Source organism: Polyodon spathula, chromosome 17, assembly GCF_017654505.1.
Source record: "Polyodon spathula isolate WHYD16114869_AA chromosome 17, ASM1765450v1, whole genome shotgun sequence".
NCBI lineage: Eukaryota > Metazoa > Chordata > Actinopteri > Acipenseriformes > Polyodontidae > Polyodon > Polyodon spathula.
Genome location: NC_054550.1, coordinates 37,471,488 through 37,485,710, shown reverse-complemented (window position 1 = coordinate 37,485,710; position 14,223 = coordinate 37,471,488). Strand labels below are relative to the sequence as shown.

The window sequence follows — 14,223 nt, the reverse complement described above, 5'->3', positions numbered from 1 at the left end:
CCAACACAGAGACAAGCATGATCCAACACAGAGACAAGCATGATCCAACACAGAGACAAGCATCATCTAACACAGAGACAAGCATGATCCAACACAGAGACAAGCATGATCCAACACAGAGACAAGCATGATCCAACACAGAGACAAGCATGATCCAACACAGAGACAAGCATGATCCAACACAGAGACAAGCATGATCCAACACAGAGACAAGCATGATCCAACACAGAGACAAGCATGATCCAACACAGAGACAAGCATGATCCAACATACAGACAAGCATGATCCAACACAGAGACAAGCATGATCCAACACAGAGACAAGCATGATCCAACACAGAGACAAGCATGATCCAACACAGAGACAAGCATGATCCAACACAGAGACAAGCATGATCCAACACAGAGACAAGCATGATCCAACATACAGACAAGCATGATCCAACACAGAGACAAGCATGATCCAACACAGAGACAAGCATGATCCAACATACAGACAAGCATGATCCAACATACAGACAAGCATGATCCAACACAGAGACAAGCATGATCCAACACAGAGACAAGCATGATCCAACACAGAGACAAGCATGATCCAACACAAAGACAAGCATCATCCAACACAGAGACAAGCATGATCCAACATACAGACAAGCATGATCCAACACAGAGACAAGCATGATCCAACACAGAGACAAGCATGATCCAACATAGAGACAAGCATGAGATGATAAGACAAGAAGAGATAACTTATGATCTTTTTCAAATGACTGAATCCTGATTCTGAATCCAACTGCCTGCTCTTACCTTGGCTTCCAGCTCAGTGAGGTGGGAGACTGGAACCAGTGCCACCTCTCCCTTACTGTTCTTCAGCCTCCACTTGTCACCGTCCCTCTTACTCAGCACCTCCATCACCTGACCACGGGGGAACTCCAGCTTCCCATCTGGGAGGGAAGCAGAAATACACAAGCATTGAGAGCTACTGCAGAGCGATTTCATAAACAATGACACTGGAAACACACAAGCATTGAGAGCTACTGCAGAGCGATTTCATGAACAATGACACTGGAAACACACAAGCATTGAGAGCTACTGCAGAGCGATTTCATGAACAATGACACTGGAAACACACAAGCATTGAGAGCTACTGCAGAGCGATTTCATGAACAATGACACTGGAAACACACAAGCATTGAGAGCTACTGCAGAGTCCCTTCATGAACAATGACACTGGAAACACACAAGCATTGAGAGCTACTGCAGAGTCCCATCATGAACAATGACACTGGAAACACACAAGCATTGAGAGCTACTGCAGAGCGAACAATGACACTGGAAACACACAAGCATTGAGAGCTACTGCAGAGTGATTTCATGAACAATGACACTGGAAACACACAAGCATTGAGAGCTACTGCAGAGCGATTTCATGAACAATGACACTGGAAACACACAAGCATTGAGAGCTACTGCAGAGCGAACAATGACACTGGAAACACACAAGCATTGAGAGCTACTGCAGAGCATTTCATGAACAATGACACTGGAAACACACAAGCATTGAGAGCTACTGCAGAGCGATTTCATGAACAATGACACTGGAAACACACAAGCATTGAGAGCTACTGCAGAGCGATTTCATGAACAATGACACTGGAAACACACAAGCATTGAGAGCTACTGCAGAGTGATTTCATGAACAATGACACTGGAAACACACAAGCATTGAGAGCTACTGCAGAGTGATTTCATGAACAATGACACTGGAAACACACAAGCATTGAGAGCTACTGCAGAGCGATTTCATGAACAATGACACTGGAAACACACAAGCATTGAGAGCTACTGCAGAGTGATTTCATGAGCAATGATACTCTGAAGGGGATGCAACCCTACGACGAGCCTAGTTCCCATAAGAGGACCTAGGGGAGGGACGAGGGTGTGGTTCCAACTCTTTTGGGAACTGTACCCGTAACCCTACGCTGGGTATTAGTCAGAATTGGGCAGGGACGAGTGTTCAAACCCTTGAGACCAGCATGTCGCTAACATACATCTATACTGCCACTGCTGTAAACACAAAGGACAACGCTCTAGAAGATGTGAATTTAGCCAAAAATGAAACATTTATTGTGGAAGCTGTTTCACATTTAATGGAACTACTGAGGGTATATTTGCAGAAATTATTATTTTTTTTATTGGTATCGAGTCCTATGTAGAGCCATAGAAAATAAAAATGTGGCAAAAAACTATGAATTTCTCCAAATATAGCAGTGAAGCCAGTTTCATAGTAAATATTTCACAGCTGGTCGTCCCTACTCTCAAGCTAATAGTGCCAGCGCTGATGGGGGCTGTGACAGGATCATACCCTGGATTAACACCTGTATTTCAGACACAACGATTTACCTCTGAAGGTCAATCTCATCTTGGCTTGTGCAGGCTGTGCGTTCCCCCCAGCCCCTGGTTCAAGGTTCCTCCCTCCGGCTGCTCTCCGGCTCAGCGGCCGTCCTCTCTCCTTCCCATCCCCCTCGTCCTCTGAGGAAGCGCTGTCCGGCACCCTCAGCTTCTCCTGGGGCTCCTCCTGACAATCATCACAATGCTATCATAATGAATACTACTACTGCTAAGGGATCGTATTAATAATAATAATAATAATAATAATAATAATAATAATAATAATACATTATTATTACCATAAATTATTTTATAGTAACACTTTGGTATCTGTTATAACTGGTTATATATAATCTATAAACACGTATGCTATTGATGCTATTAACAGCTATAGATTAAATTCTAATAACAGATGATCGGGGAAAAAAAAGAATTCAAACCTGCATTGCCGTTCAGCGTTATTATTTGTAATCAGAATCTACAACTGGTAATATCATTAATAACAGTTTCTAGATTGTATAAAAACACTTCTCTAGGATCCTTAAACCTCAGAGTGTCCAAAATCCCAGCCAGCCCCGAAGTGGCAGGTACTCACAGTGAGAGGGGCCTGCAGGGCGGCGCTCTTGGCCTGCTCCCCCAGCCGCTTCACCTCCGACGAGTAAGCTGCTATCTCCTTCTCCAGCCGGAGGTGTCGCTGCAGCAGGGCCTCTGCACTTGACTCGTCCTTCCCACAATCCTCACTGGTGAGCAGGGGCTTCCTCTCCCGAAGCCAGGAGTCCGCCTCGTTCACATCGACAAAATACTGGAAATGAAACACAGGACAGGACGTTAGATACAGGAGTCCCAGAAGGCACAGTGGCTTCTATTGGTTCAGCAGCCAGGCCCCAAAGGCATAGGGGTTTCTATTGGTTCAGAAGCCAGGCCCCAAAGGCACAGTGGTTTCTATTGGTTCAGAAGCCAGGCCCCAAAGGCACAGTGGTTTCTATTGGTTCAGAAGCCAGGCCCCAAAGGCATAGGGGTTTCTATTGGTTCAGAAGCCAGGCCCCAAAGGCACAGTGGTTTCTATTGGTTCAGAAGCCAGGCCCCAAAGGCACAGTGGTTTCTATTGGTTCAGAAGCCAGGCTCCAAAGGCACAGTGGCTTCTATTGGCTGTGTCTATATTTCTATCAGGTGTTAAATGTCTTAAAACCGTGCACTGATCAGAAAACAAAGGCACGTTGACATCACTTCCTGCCTACCTGTTTGATGAGCTCTGCCGCCTGCAGTCGTGTCTTGCGATTGGCCACCTCGTCTGTCAGCTGCTGCCACTGTCTCTGCAGAGTCTCCGCCCACTTCCTGATCGCCCGCTCATTCGGATGGCCCTTCCTGCAGAGGTCGTGACCTTTCTTGACCACCCCACTGCACAGGGGCTTATGGGAAAGCACCTCGGCTTCCAGAGCCTGCAACACACAGCGATGTCTCTGTCAATGTGTCTGTGTCTGTCTCTGTCAATGTGTCTGTGTCTGTCTCTGACAATGTGTCTGTCAATGTGTCTATGTCTGTCTTTGTCAATGTGTCTGTGTCTGTCTGTGTCTGTCTCTGTCAATGTGTCTGTCTGTGTCTGTCTCTCTCAATGTCTCTCCTGTCACACCCTGTGCTGTGCTTCTGGATAACTTAAACATGACTGATTGGACTGGCAGGCGATCGTACAGTTTCAATGCATGTTTCTCTTGCATTATTAAGGCAGTGTGGATTACAGTATAATGATATAATGATCAAGTTGTCTGCATCGCCCCCCCTCCACTCCCATTCCATTTCCCCCTGTCCCTCCTCGGGGGGAACAGGTCTTGTGGATAGGGCACCTTGTGTTTCTGGGTTGTCAGCAGGATCTGGTTGAGGTCTCTCCCCAGGTTGGAGGTTCGAACCAGCTGCCACTTTTCGTAGATCCAGGACTCGACCTCCTCACAGTCCCTGAAGAACTCAAACACCTGGAGTTGCTCCAGCAGGGCCTGCCTCCTGAGAGAAGACAGTGACCAGGTCAGCAGGAACCTCGCTCAGCTGCACAGGCTCACAGGTTTCAAGCTCCCTGTTCGAGAAGTCTGTGCCCGAGTTCTTTGCTCTATATTCTGCATAGAGACCAGTTTGGAGCCAGAATCGGATTTGGGGTTTTAATGGGAATCAAGTGGGTTCAGAAGCTTAGATTCCTCCCAACCCCATTGAGTCTGGCTCGTAAATTCTGCTGCACATTTGATTCAAAACCATCAATTACAAAAGAATCCATTCCCTGTGCATGTGAGCATGTGAACACAGTTGTTCTCTCTATACTGAATGTGATGATAAATAATTGATGTTCGTATAATGACCAATCTCCAGCCCCTATCACCTAATCACTATCACCCAGCCCTTCTCCCCCAGCCCCTAACCTCTATCACCAAACCCTTCTCCCCAGCACCTAAGCCCTATCACCCAGCCCTTCTCCCCCAACCCCTCATCCTTATGCCCTTGCTCACCTGATCCTGCTTTGAGCCTCCAGGTTCTGGTATTGGGTGTTAAGGGCTTGCACCCGGGTCTGTACCTGATGCTCAGCCTTGAGCCCGCCCACTTTCCGGGTCAGGCTCCGTAGAGTCTCCCCCTGAGAGGAGATCTGAGAGTCCAACAGCTCCTGCCTCTGCAGCAGGGCTTCAGTCTCCGGGAGCTGCTTCCCATAGTCTGGAGAGGAGGCCAGGGCCTGGGAGACAGACACAGAGAGAGGCGAGGGAGATTCAAGGGAAAAGCAGAGAGGGGTGTGAGAGAGGGAGCAGTGGGAGAAGGGGGTGGAAAGAAAGGGAGAGAGAAATGAGAAAGAGGTGAGACAGGAGAGGAGAGGAGAGGGAGTGATATATGGAAGAGTGGTGAGAAAGTGGGATAGAGGCGAGGGAAGAGAGAAAGGGGAGAAAAGAGAAGGGAGGAGAACGAGGAGAGCCAGAGACATACAAAGCCAGTGGAACTCACCTGCAGCTCTTGCAGGTCCTGTGACACACCCTCAACGACCTTCAGCAGCCCCAGAGTCTGCACAGCATCCTGTAGGGTCTCCCGGTGCCTCTGCAGATGGTGCAGCAACTCTCTCCATCGCCGAGCGATCGCCTCCTCTCTGCAACAACAACACAGGAAAGAAACTTAGATACACACACAGAGCCTCCCACACACACCTTTATGCTCCTCCTCCTCTCTCTCTCCCCCTCACCTCTGTGTGATCTGCCCCTTGCTGTGGTAGTCCTCCCTCTCGATCATGGATGCCATGTCACGGAGCGCTTGGAATCGCTGCCCCCGGGAGTGCAGGTCTGCAGTGAGGGCCTCCAGCCTGCAGATGGCAGCCTGTGCTGCTTCTGGGCTCCCCAGGGCTCGGTAGTCCTGCTTGGCTAGGAGCTTGCCAGTGTCCGCCAGGTAGCCCTCACGTAGGGCCGCCTTGCGCCCGAATTTCTGCGCCAGCTGCTCCAGCCGCTCCAGCCTCAGCATCTCCTCCTGCAGGGCCCTCTCCCGGCCGTGTTCCGCCTGCTCCAGCACCCCCCACTGCCTCTCCACGTCCCCCAGTCCCCAGCCCTCGGGGGGCAGGTAGACACGCTGGTTGTTGGCCCTCAGCCTCATGCGAAGGTTGAAGAAGAGGGCTTCCAGGGCCCCGCGCTCCTGGTACTTGGGTGGCTTCTCACGCATGCGGTAGTCCTTGAAAAGGCTCACCAGCTGCCTCACGCCTTGCAGGGAGTTGGGGAAGTGCCGGCCATCGAGCTCCACCACCTTGGCCTTGATCCAGGCCAGCAGGTCTGACACCATCTTCTCATACTGCTGCCTCAGGTCCTCGTGCTCCTTCAGCAGCCCTACGATCTGGAGCGGCAGTTGGGGAAGCAAGGGGTTGTGAACTGGTGCAGCAGAGAGCTCTCTCCACACATCAGTTAAAACTGGGTAGGTCTAAAATGTCCAATCTTTTTGGCTAAAGAGCAGCACTGATTACCAGAGAGTCCTTTTAGAAATGTAGAAAAGCTGTTACAGTAAAGAGGGGTACAGGGAGGGAGAGCTGGGAGCTAGGGGCTCTACAGAGGGGTACAAGGAGGGAAAGCTGGGAGCTGGGGGCTCTACAGAGGGGTACAGGGGTTAAACCAAGGCTGTGGGATTAAGCAAGCGCAGCAAAGCCTCCAGAACAGCAGAGGGCCATATAAAAGTGCACCGTGGCAAAAGCACAGTAAAAGTGATGTATAGAACAAATATGCAGAGATACAAAAAATAAACTAATAAAAATAAAAATGATTTGTATGCGAATGCATTTTAAAACTGTGGCAGTTTTTTTAAAAGGTGGCAGTGATAAAGTTACCTGAGCACACAGACATGAAATTTGATTTTAAAGCCCCTTTTAAAGCTGTGATTAGCCCTGATAAGTCCCAGTTAGCCCCAGTTAGCCCCAGTTAGCCCCGGTTAGCCCCAGTTACCCCTGGTTAGCCTTGGTTAGCCTCGGTTAGCCCCAGTTAGCCCCGGTTAGCCTTGGTTAGCCCCAGTTAGCCCCGGTTAGCCTCGGTTACCCCCAGTTAGCCCCGGTTAGCCCCGGTTAGCCTCAGTTAGCCCCAGTTAGCCCCAGTTAGCCCCGGTTAGCCTCGGTTAGCCCCTGTTAGCCCCAGTTAGCCTTGGTTAGCCCCGGTTAGCCCTGGTTAGCCCCGGTTAACCTCGATTAGCCCCAGTTAGCCCCAGTTAGCCTCGGGTAGCCCCGGTTAGCCGTGCTCTTTCAGCTCCCTGACCTTGAAGAGCCTCTTCTGCACAGTCTGGCCCTGCTTCAGCTTGGAGAAGTAGTGGTAGTAGAGAGACACATAGGTCATGATGGACTTCTCGTCGGGGTGGGGCACGGCCACGTCCTCGGGGTCCAGCAGGCACGAGATACCCAGCGCGCTCTCTGCCACCCTGAACGCGGTGCGCAGGTTCACCAGGGGCTGGTGCGGCTGCAGGGAACCGTAGTCAAGCAGGTCAGGCCTGCGGAGCAAGCAGACACAGTGGTGGAACTGAGGGGTGCAGCGAGACGTGTCCCCCTCACTCTTTCAATAAAAGAGCTTGTTTTAGAATAATCTATCCCCCTCCCCCTCCCCACTACAGTATATTGTATGCAGTGCAGTCTCATCACACAGTATATTGTTTGCAGTGCAGTCTCATCACACAGTATATTGTATGCAGTGCAGTCTCATCACACAATATATTGTATGCAGTGCAGTCTCATCACACAGTATATTGTATGCAGTGCAGTCTCATCACACAGTATATTGTATATAGTGCAGTCTCATCACACAGTATATTGTATATAGTGCAGTCTCATCACACAGTATATTGTATGCAGTGCAGTCTCATCACACAGTATATTGTATGCAGTGCAGTCTCATCACACAGTGTATTGTATATAGGGCAGTCTCATCACACAGTATAGTGTGTGCAGTGCAGTCTCATCACACAGTATAGTGTGTGCAGTGCAGTCTCATCACACAGTATATTGTATACAGTACAGTCTCCCCCCATACATTTGAACCTATTCATGTGATTTTACAGAATGTGCTGAAATTGGCAGCTGGCCTGGGGTCCTCACCGATGGGCGTGTATCAGGGCGTTGAAGGCAAGGCCGTCACTCCAACTGCCTGAGAAGTCCTGCACGCAGACGTTGTTGTAGCCGGCTGTCCTGCGCTGGCACCAGATCAGCAGGGCCTCCTTCGCAGAGCGGCGGGCGGTACTGGTACCAAACTCCTCCTGCAGGGACACACACAGTATCACCACGCAATCAACAGAGGATCACCACACAAACACGCAATCAACACAGGACCACCACACAAACACACAATCAACATAGGACCACCACACAAACATGCAATCAACACAGGACCACCACACAAACATGGGATCAACACAAGATCACCACACAAACACGTAATCAACACAAGATCACCACACGAACACGTAATCAACACAGGATCACCACACAAACACACTATCAACACAAGATCACCACACAAACACGCAATCAACACAGGACCACCACACAAACACGCAATCAACACAGGACCACCACACAAACACGCAATCAACACAGGACCACCACACAAACACGCAATCAACACAGGATCACCACACAAACAAGCAATCAACACAGGACCACCACACAAACACGCAATCAACACAGGACCACCACACAAACACACAATCAACACAGGATCACCACACAAACACGCAAGCCACTCGCTTTGTTCTTCCTCCTTTTCTTCAAGCCACCTTTATCTGTCTTTTTCTCCTTCTCCGTTATATTTCCATCTTTCTTTTTCCCACTTCTTTGTCTACTGTTTTCTTATTATCATTCTTACCTTTCCCAGGAATGGTAACAAGAGTCCCACTGTCAGTCATAGCAGTTTGGTCCATGCTGGGTATTCCTACAAGTTTAACTAATGGAAATGTATGTGCAGCAATGGTACAGTAAAATGAAGCTCACAGTAAAACCTGAAATGGCTCAACCTGCTCTGCAATGGGAGTCCAATTTCTACCCTTGACTCCTTTCTGTGTCTTCCCTACACTTCTGCCATGGGATTTATACCCCCCGCAGTACCTCGTCCAGCGTGATGGATGAGATCTGGAAGCGCAAAATGATGATCCAGATGAGTCCCAGGATCAGGGTGCGGTCGCCATCAACAACGTTCTCCGGGCCAATCAGATCCACTCTTATCTGGGGAGAGGCGTGACCACAACATCACGGGGGGAACACTGGGAATACATTTAAATCAGGGAGCCACAAACCTGTCAGCTCACCAACTAACAAACAAACAGAGAGAACTAAGATGAACCCGGGCCAGTTCAAACACCTGGATCATGGTCACATTCAGCGCCCGACCTGGGTCTGGACTGCCTCTGGTCCTGGTTCTTTTTTGCAGGCAGTGTGTGTCTACTGGGTCTTGTGTACAGTATAGTTGTGTGTGAACGCTGTGTGCTGCTCAGTGCATCATGTACAGTGTACAGTGTATTGTGCATTGTGTGTTCCTGTGTATTGCAGTACCTTGGTCTTGAGGAAGCGGATGGCAATGCTGTTGTTCTCCAGGTAATGCACTCTCATGCTCTTCTTGCTCGGAGAGGGCAGCTTCTCTCCAGAGATGAGCTCCAACAGCCTGATCAGATAGACACCGCTCTTCAGCTCTGTGTACATATCCCTGATCACTATATCAACCTGGGAAAGAGAGAGGGGAGGGGGCTGATCATTGTGTCAGACAGAGAAAGGAAGAGATAGAGAGGGAGAGGGAGAGCTGTACTCATCCCTGATCACTATATCAAACAGAGATAGAGAGGGAGGGGCTGAATGTAAATCATTTGTCTGCAGGAAGAGATTTTAAAGTTCTCCCTATTGGGTTTTGGCTGAGCAATAACCCAAAATGTTTGTCAATGTTTGTAATGCAGTAGCTTCTTACCGTCTTGTCCTGCTGTGTGCTGCTCAGTGCATTGAGAGGCTTGAGTTTATGGAGTGATAGAGAGGGAAGCTCTCCAGATTTTCTTTGTTTTAAATCTCTCTTTCAAACCCAACTGAGATACACTACCTGCCTGTCATTCTGAAAGCTGATCACTTGCCACCCCCACAGGGGGGATATATTTTTATTACAGGTGGCACGTGATAATCCGAAAGTACGCTAATGCAAAATGAGGAAATGAGCACGGGCGTGGGCCATTGCACAAACATTCCACTGCAACTCCAGTGCTGTTTATGAGGTTGGCAATCATTCTGAATTGCTCTTCTCACAGTCGGTATTTACGATGTTACAGTAAGGGGCTTGGACCAGAACACTGCTGCCTCTTCTCCCTATCCAGAGCCTGTCCTCTATGCTGGTGCGGTCCCCCAGTGTTGCTGCTCACCTTGTTCTTGGAGAAGACATTGTTGATCCAGTTTGTGAAGGTCTTTTTCTGGACGGTCATGCGCTGCTCCTGCAGCTCCTGGAACCGCTCCTTCCCAAAATCACCCTCCATCTTGAGCAGGAGGGGGCGCTGTCCTGAGAGGAGGCATCAGGGAGAACGTGAGCTTTCATAGGAACACAACACTGAGACACACACTGTGACACATACACACACACACACGGTACAAACATGTATATGTTTAACTTTAACCATTTCTCCTTTAGAGAGGAGTTAAGAAAAGAAACACACTGATGATCCCTACACCCATTCCAGTGAACAGATCCCAGCGCAGTGCGGCACTTACAGAACCAGTGAACAGATCCCAGCGCAGTGCGGCACTTACAGAACCAGTGAACAGATCCCAGCGCAGTGCGGCACTTACAGAACCAGTGAACAGATCCCAGCGCAGTGCGGCACTTACAGAACCAGTGGACAGATCCCAGCGCAGTGCGGCACTTACAGAACCAGTGAACAGATCCCAGCGCAGTGCGGCACTTACAGAACCAGTGGACAGATCCCAGCGCAGTGCGGCACTTACAGAACCAGTGAACAGATCCCAGCGCAGTGCGGCACTTACAGAACCAGTGAACAGATCCCAGCGCAGTGCGGCACTTACAGAACCAGTGAACAGATCCCAGCGCAGTGCGGCACTTACAGAACCAGTGAACAGATCCCAGCGCAGTGCGGCACTTACAGAACCAGTGAACAGATCCCAGCGCAGTGCGGCACTTACAGAACCAGTGAACAGATCCCAGCGCAGTGCGGCACTTACAGAACCAGTGAACAGATCCCAGCGCAGTGCGGCACTTACAGAACCAGTGAACAGATCCCAGCGCAGTGCGGCACTTACAGAACCAGTGAACAGATCCCAGCGCAGTGCGGCACTTACAGAACCAGTGAACAGATCCCAGCGCAGTGCGGCACTTACAGAACCAGTGAACAGATCCCAGCGCAGTGCGGCACTTACAGAACCAGTGAACAGATCCCAGCGCAGTGTGGTACTTACAGAACTCTCCAGAACACCGTCACTCATTTCTCCAAATGCTTCTCAACTATAGGGGTTGCGTTTGTGCAGCAGAGCGGTGTTGTGTGGTTTTATGTATCTGTGATTGTGCGTCCCCAGTTTCACAGTAAAGAAAGCAATACGGACAACCGGGACAGTGGGAGGAATCCCAGTTCTCTCCAGTTTCCCTGGCCTTTTGGGACTTTCCGGTGTCATTGTGTGAGAGAGAGACAGGGAGGGGCAGGAAGCACCCAGGAATGTGACCTTCTCTTCCCACCATCACTCTTCCATGGGAGGCCGGCTTGGGGACAAGGAGATGGACAGCAGTGCTAATCCCTCCGTCCTCAAGACTTCATTAGGGGTTAAATGGGCTGAGGCTGACAATGGAATTCCACATCAAGAGTGAAATAGATGCCACCCACTCCCTGTTTACTCTCCAGTCACTAACCAGCGAGCTACTGCCCTCGACTGGCTGAGGTGCTTTGGAGCCAGTAACATGCTTTGACCCCAAATAGAGGTGAAATGACCAAGGAAGTGCAAAAGCAACTGACTACCTGAAAGTAAGGCAAGCACACCGAGAGCCTGCCATTAACCCGGGTGGTACAGGTAATGTTTTTAAACCGCTGTAACACACGAGAACGAAACAGAAGTGTCCCACAGGGAAGATTTACAGAATTATTTCAAGCAGCTCTGTAGCTCTCACATCCCACCCCATTCACTCCAAAGATATTTATAGACAAGAATGATGCCATCGCAGAAGTGACGCTGTGCTAGCTGCTTCTACAGCCATTCTACTTGTTAATCAGTTCCCTTGAGGGTTTATCACTAAACTGCAGTCTTTAAATCACCCAAAGGAATTTACAGGGTGCATTTACAGAGTGAAGCAGTCACTGCCTCTGAGATTTCAAATGCTCGTCCTGCAGACCTTGCTGTTTCAGCAAACTTCAAGTGAACCCTTTACTGCACAGAAAATAAACTAATAAATATATAAACGAGGTTGGAATTTGGTCTGAAGAGAATTGTAAAATATGACTGCTTGTCTTTGTACTTCACCCATCATACCAGAACACACAGGCATGAACAGTTCGAATGCTGCCTCATCCCTGCAACCCGCTTAGAAACCAAAAGAATCTCTTCTCACCTGCCCAACAGCTGTTACCAAACCCCCCCTCCCTGTGGGTCCCGAGACAAGATTGACAACTCGGAGCAAACAGGATTCGAACCAGCCAGCTCCTGGCTACATGACTCGCCCTGCTTCCCAGCAGAGCCACCCAAAACTAATTTCCATCCGGTGATTTCCCCTGGGGTCTCCATTTAATCAATGTGGGGTCCTGATGCGCGGATTGGTTATGTACTGTCAATCACACTTGATTTTACACTAGTGTCTTCACCAAGCTTTATCACACACTCCTCAGATATTCTGATCCATTCTGCAACATTCAGACAGTACCTGTGCAAACTGTTCTGCCACATCTTCATATAATAATAATAATAATAATAATAATAATAATAATAATAATAATAATAATAATAATAATAGAACTGCTGCACTGTTCACAGGAAGAGATTTCTAGACTGGTGCCAAAACTACTAACCCAAAACAAGACCCCACTGACAGCACAGGACCCTCTAACAAACACAGTGTCTCTCCGAGGAGAGAAAGCACCCCTCTACCGAGGCACGAACACCACTTCATACGATGCCATTGGTGGTCTCCCATCAAGGTACTGTCTAGGGCTGATCCTGCTGCTGCTTATCTTCCTGAGATCTGAGCAAGTCACAATCCAAGAAGTACTGACCATGCCTGAGCACATCTGACCAGTTTACAGTCAGCATCTGAAGGCCAATGATCAGAAACTTGGGTGATAAAACTGATAATAAACGTATTGGACTTTCACAGCAGTTTACAGTGACTCACTGGATATGTGTAATTGAATGCATTCCTTTTCAGTTTCAGTTCTGTAGATGATTATCTACAGGCGTCTACCTCTGAGCCTGCTCCAGAGACAGGGGGCTCTGTGCTTGTGTGTGCAGGGAGACAGGGGGCTCTGTGCTTGTGTGTGCAGGGAGACAGGGGGCTCTGTGCTTGTGTGTGCAGGGAGACAGGGGGCTCTGTGCTTGTGTGTGCAGGGAGAGGGGAGGGGCTGCTCCTGAGACAGGGGGCTCTGTGCTTGTGTGTGCAGGGAGACAGGGGGCTCTGTGCTTGTGTGTGCAGGGAGACAGGGGGCTCTGTGCTTGTGTGTGCAGGGAGACAGGGGGCTCTGTGCTTGTGTGTGCAGGGAGACAGGGGGCTCTGTGCTTGTGTGTGCAGGGAGACAGGGGGCTCTGTGCTTGTGTGTGCAGGGAGACAGGGGGCTCTGTGCTTGTGTGTGCAGGGAGACAGGAGGCTCTGGCTCTGTGCTGTGTGTGCAGGGAGACAGGGGGCTCTGTGCTTGTGTGTGCAGGGAGACAGGGGGCTCTGTGCTTGTGTGTGCAGGGAGACAGGGGGCTCTGTGCTTGTGTGTGCAGGGAGACAGGGGGCTCTGTGCTTGTGTGTGCAGGGAGACAGGGGGCTCTGTGCTTGTGTGTGCAGGGAGAGGGGAGGCTCTGTGCTTGTGTGTGCAGAGACAGGGGGCTCTGTGCTTGTGTGTGCAGGGAGACAGGGGGCTCTGTGCTTGTGTGTGCAGGGAGACAGGGGGCTCTGTGCTTGTGTGTGCAGGGAGACAGGGGGCTCTGTGCTTGTGTGTGCAGGGAGAGGGGAGGGGCTGCTCCTGAGACAGGGGGCTCTGTGCTTGTGTGTGCAGGGAGACAGGGGGCTCTGTGCTTGTGTGTGCAGGGAGACAGGGGGCTCTGTGCTTGTGTGTGCAGGGAGACAGGGGGCTCTGTGCTTGTGTGTGCAGGGAGACAGGGGGCTCTGTGCTTGTGTGTGCAGGGAGACTGGGGGGGGCT

General features: G+C 50.0%; 1 protein-coding gene across 1 annotated transcript in view; it reads right to left on the bottom strand.

The window, feature by feature from the left end:
- Positions 1 to 10,364, bottom strand: part of sptbn5 (spectrin, beta, non-erythrocytic 5) — a 64,058-nt gene extending 53,694 nt beyond the window's left edge. Inside the window, 13 exon segments of the mRNA XM_041275407.1 lie at positions 807 to 943; positions 2,403 to 2,577; positions 2,986 to 3,192; positions 3,629 to 3,829; positions 4,232 to 4,385; positions 4,880 to 5,097; positions 5,361 to 5,499; positions 5,593 to 6,227; positions 7,130 to 7,358; positions 7,960 to 8,114; positions 8,965 to 9,081; positions 9,409 to 9,576; positions 10,254 to 10,364. Of these exon segments, the coding sequence (XP_041131341.1) occupies positions 807 to 943; positions 2,403 to 2,577; positions 2,986 to 3,192; positions 3,629 to 3,829; positions 4,232 to 4,385; positions 4,880 to 5,097; positions 5,361 to 5,499; positions 5,593 to 6,227; positions 7,130 to 7,358; positions 7,960 to 8,114; positions 8,965 to 9,081; positions 9,409 to 9,576; positions 10,254 to 10,364 (2,646 nt within the window).
- Between the last annotated feature and the right edge of the window lie 3,859 nt (positions 10,365 to 14,223).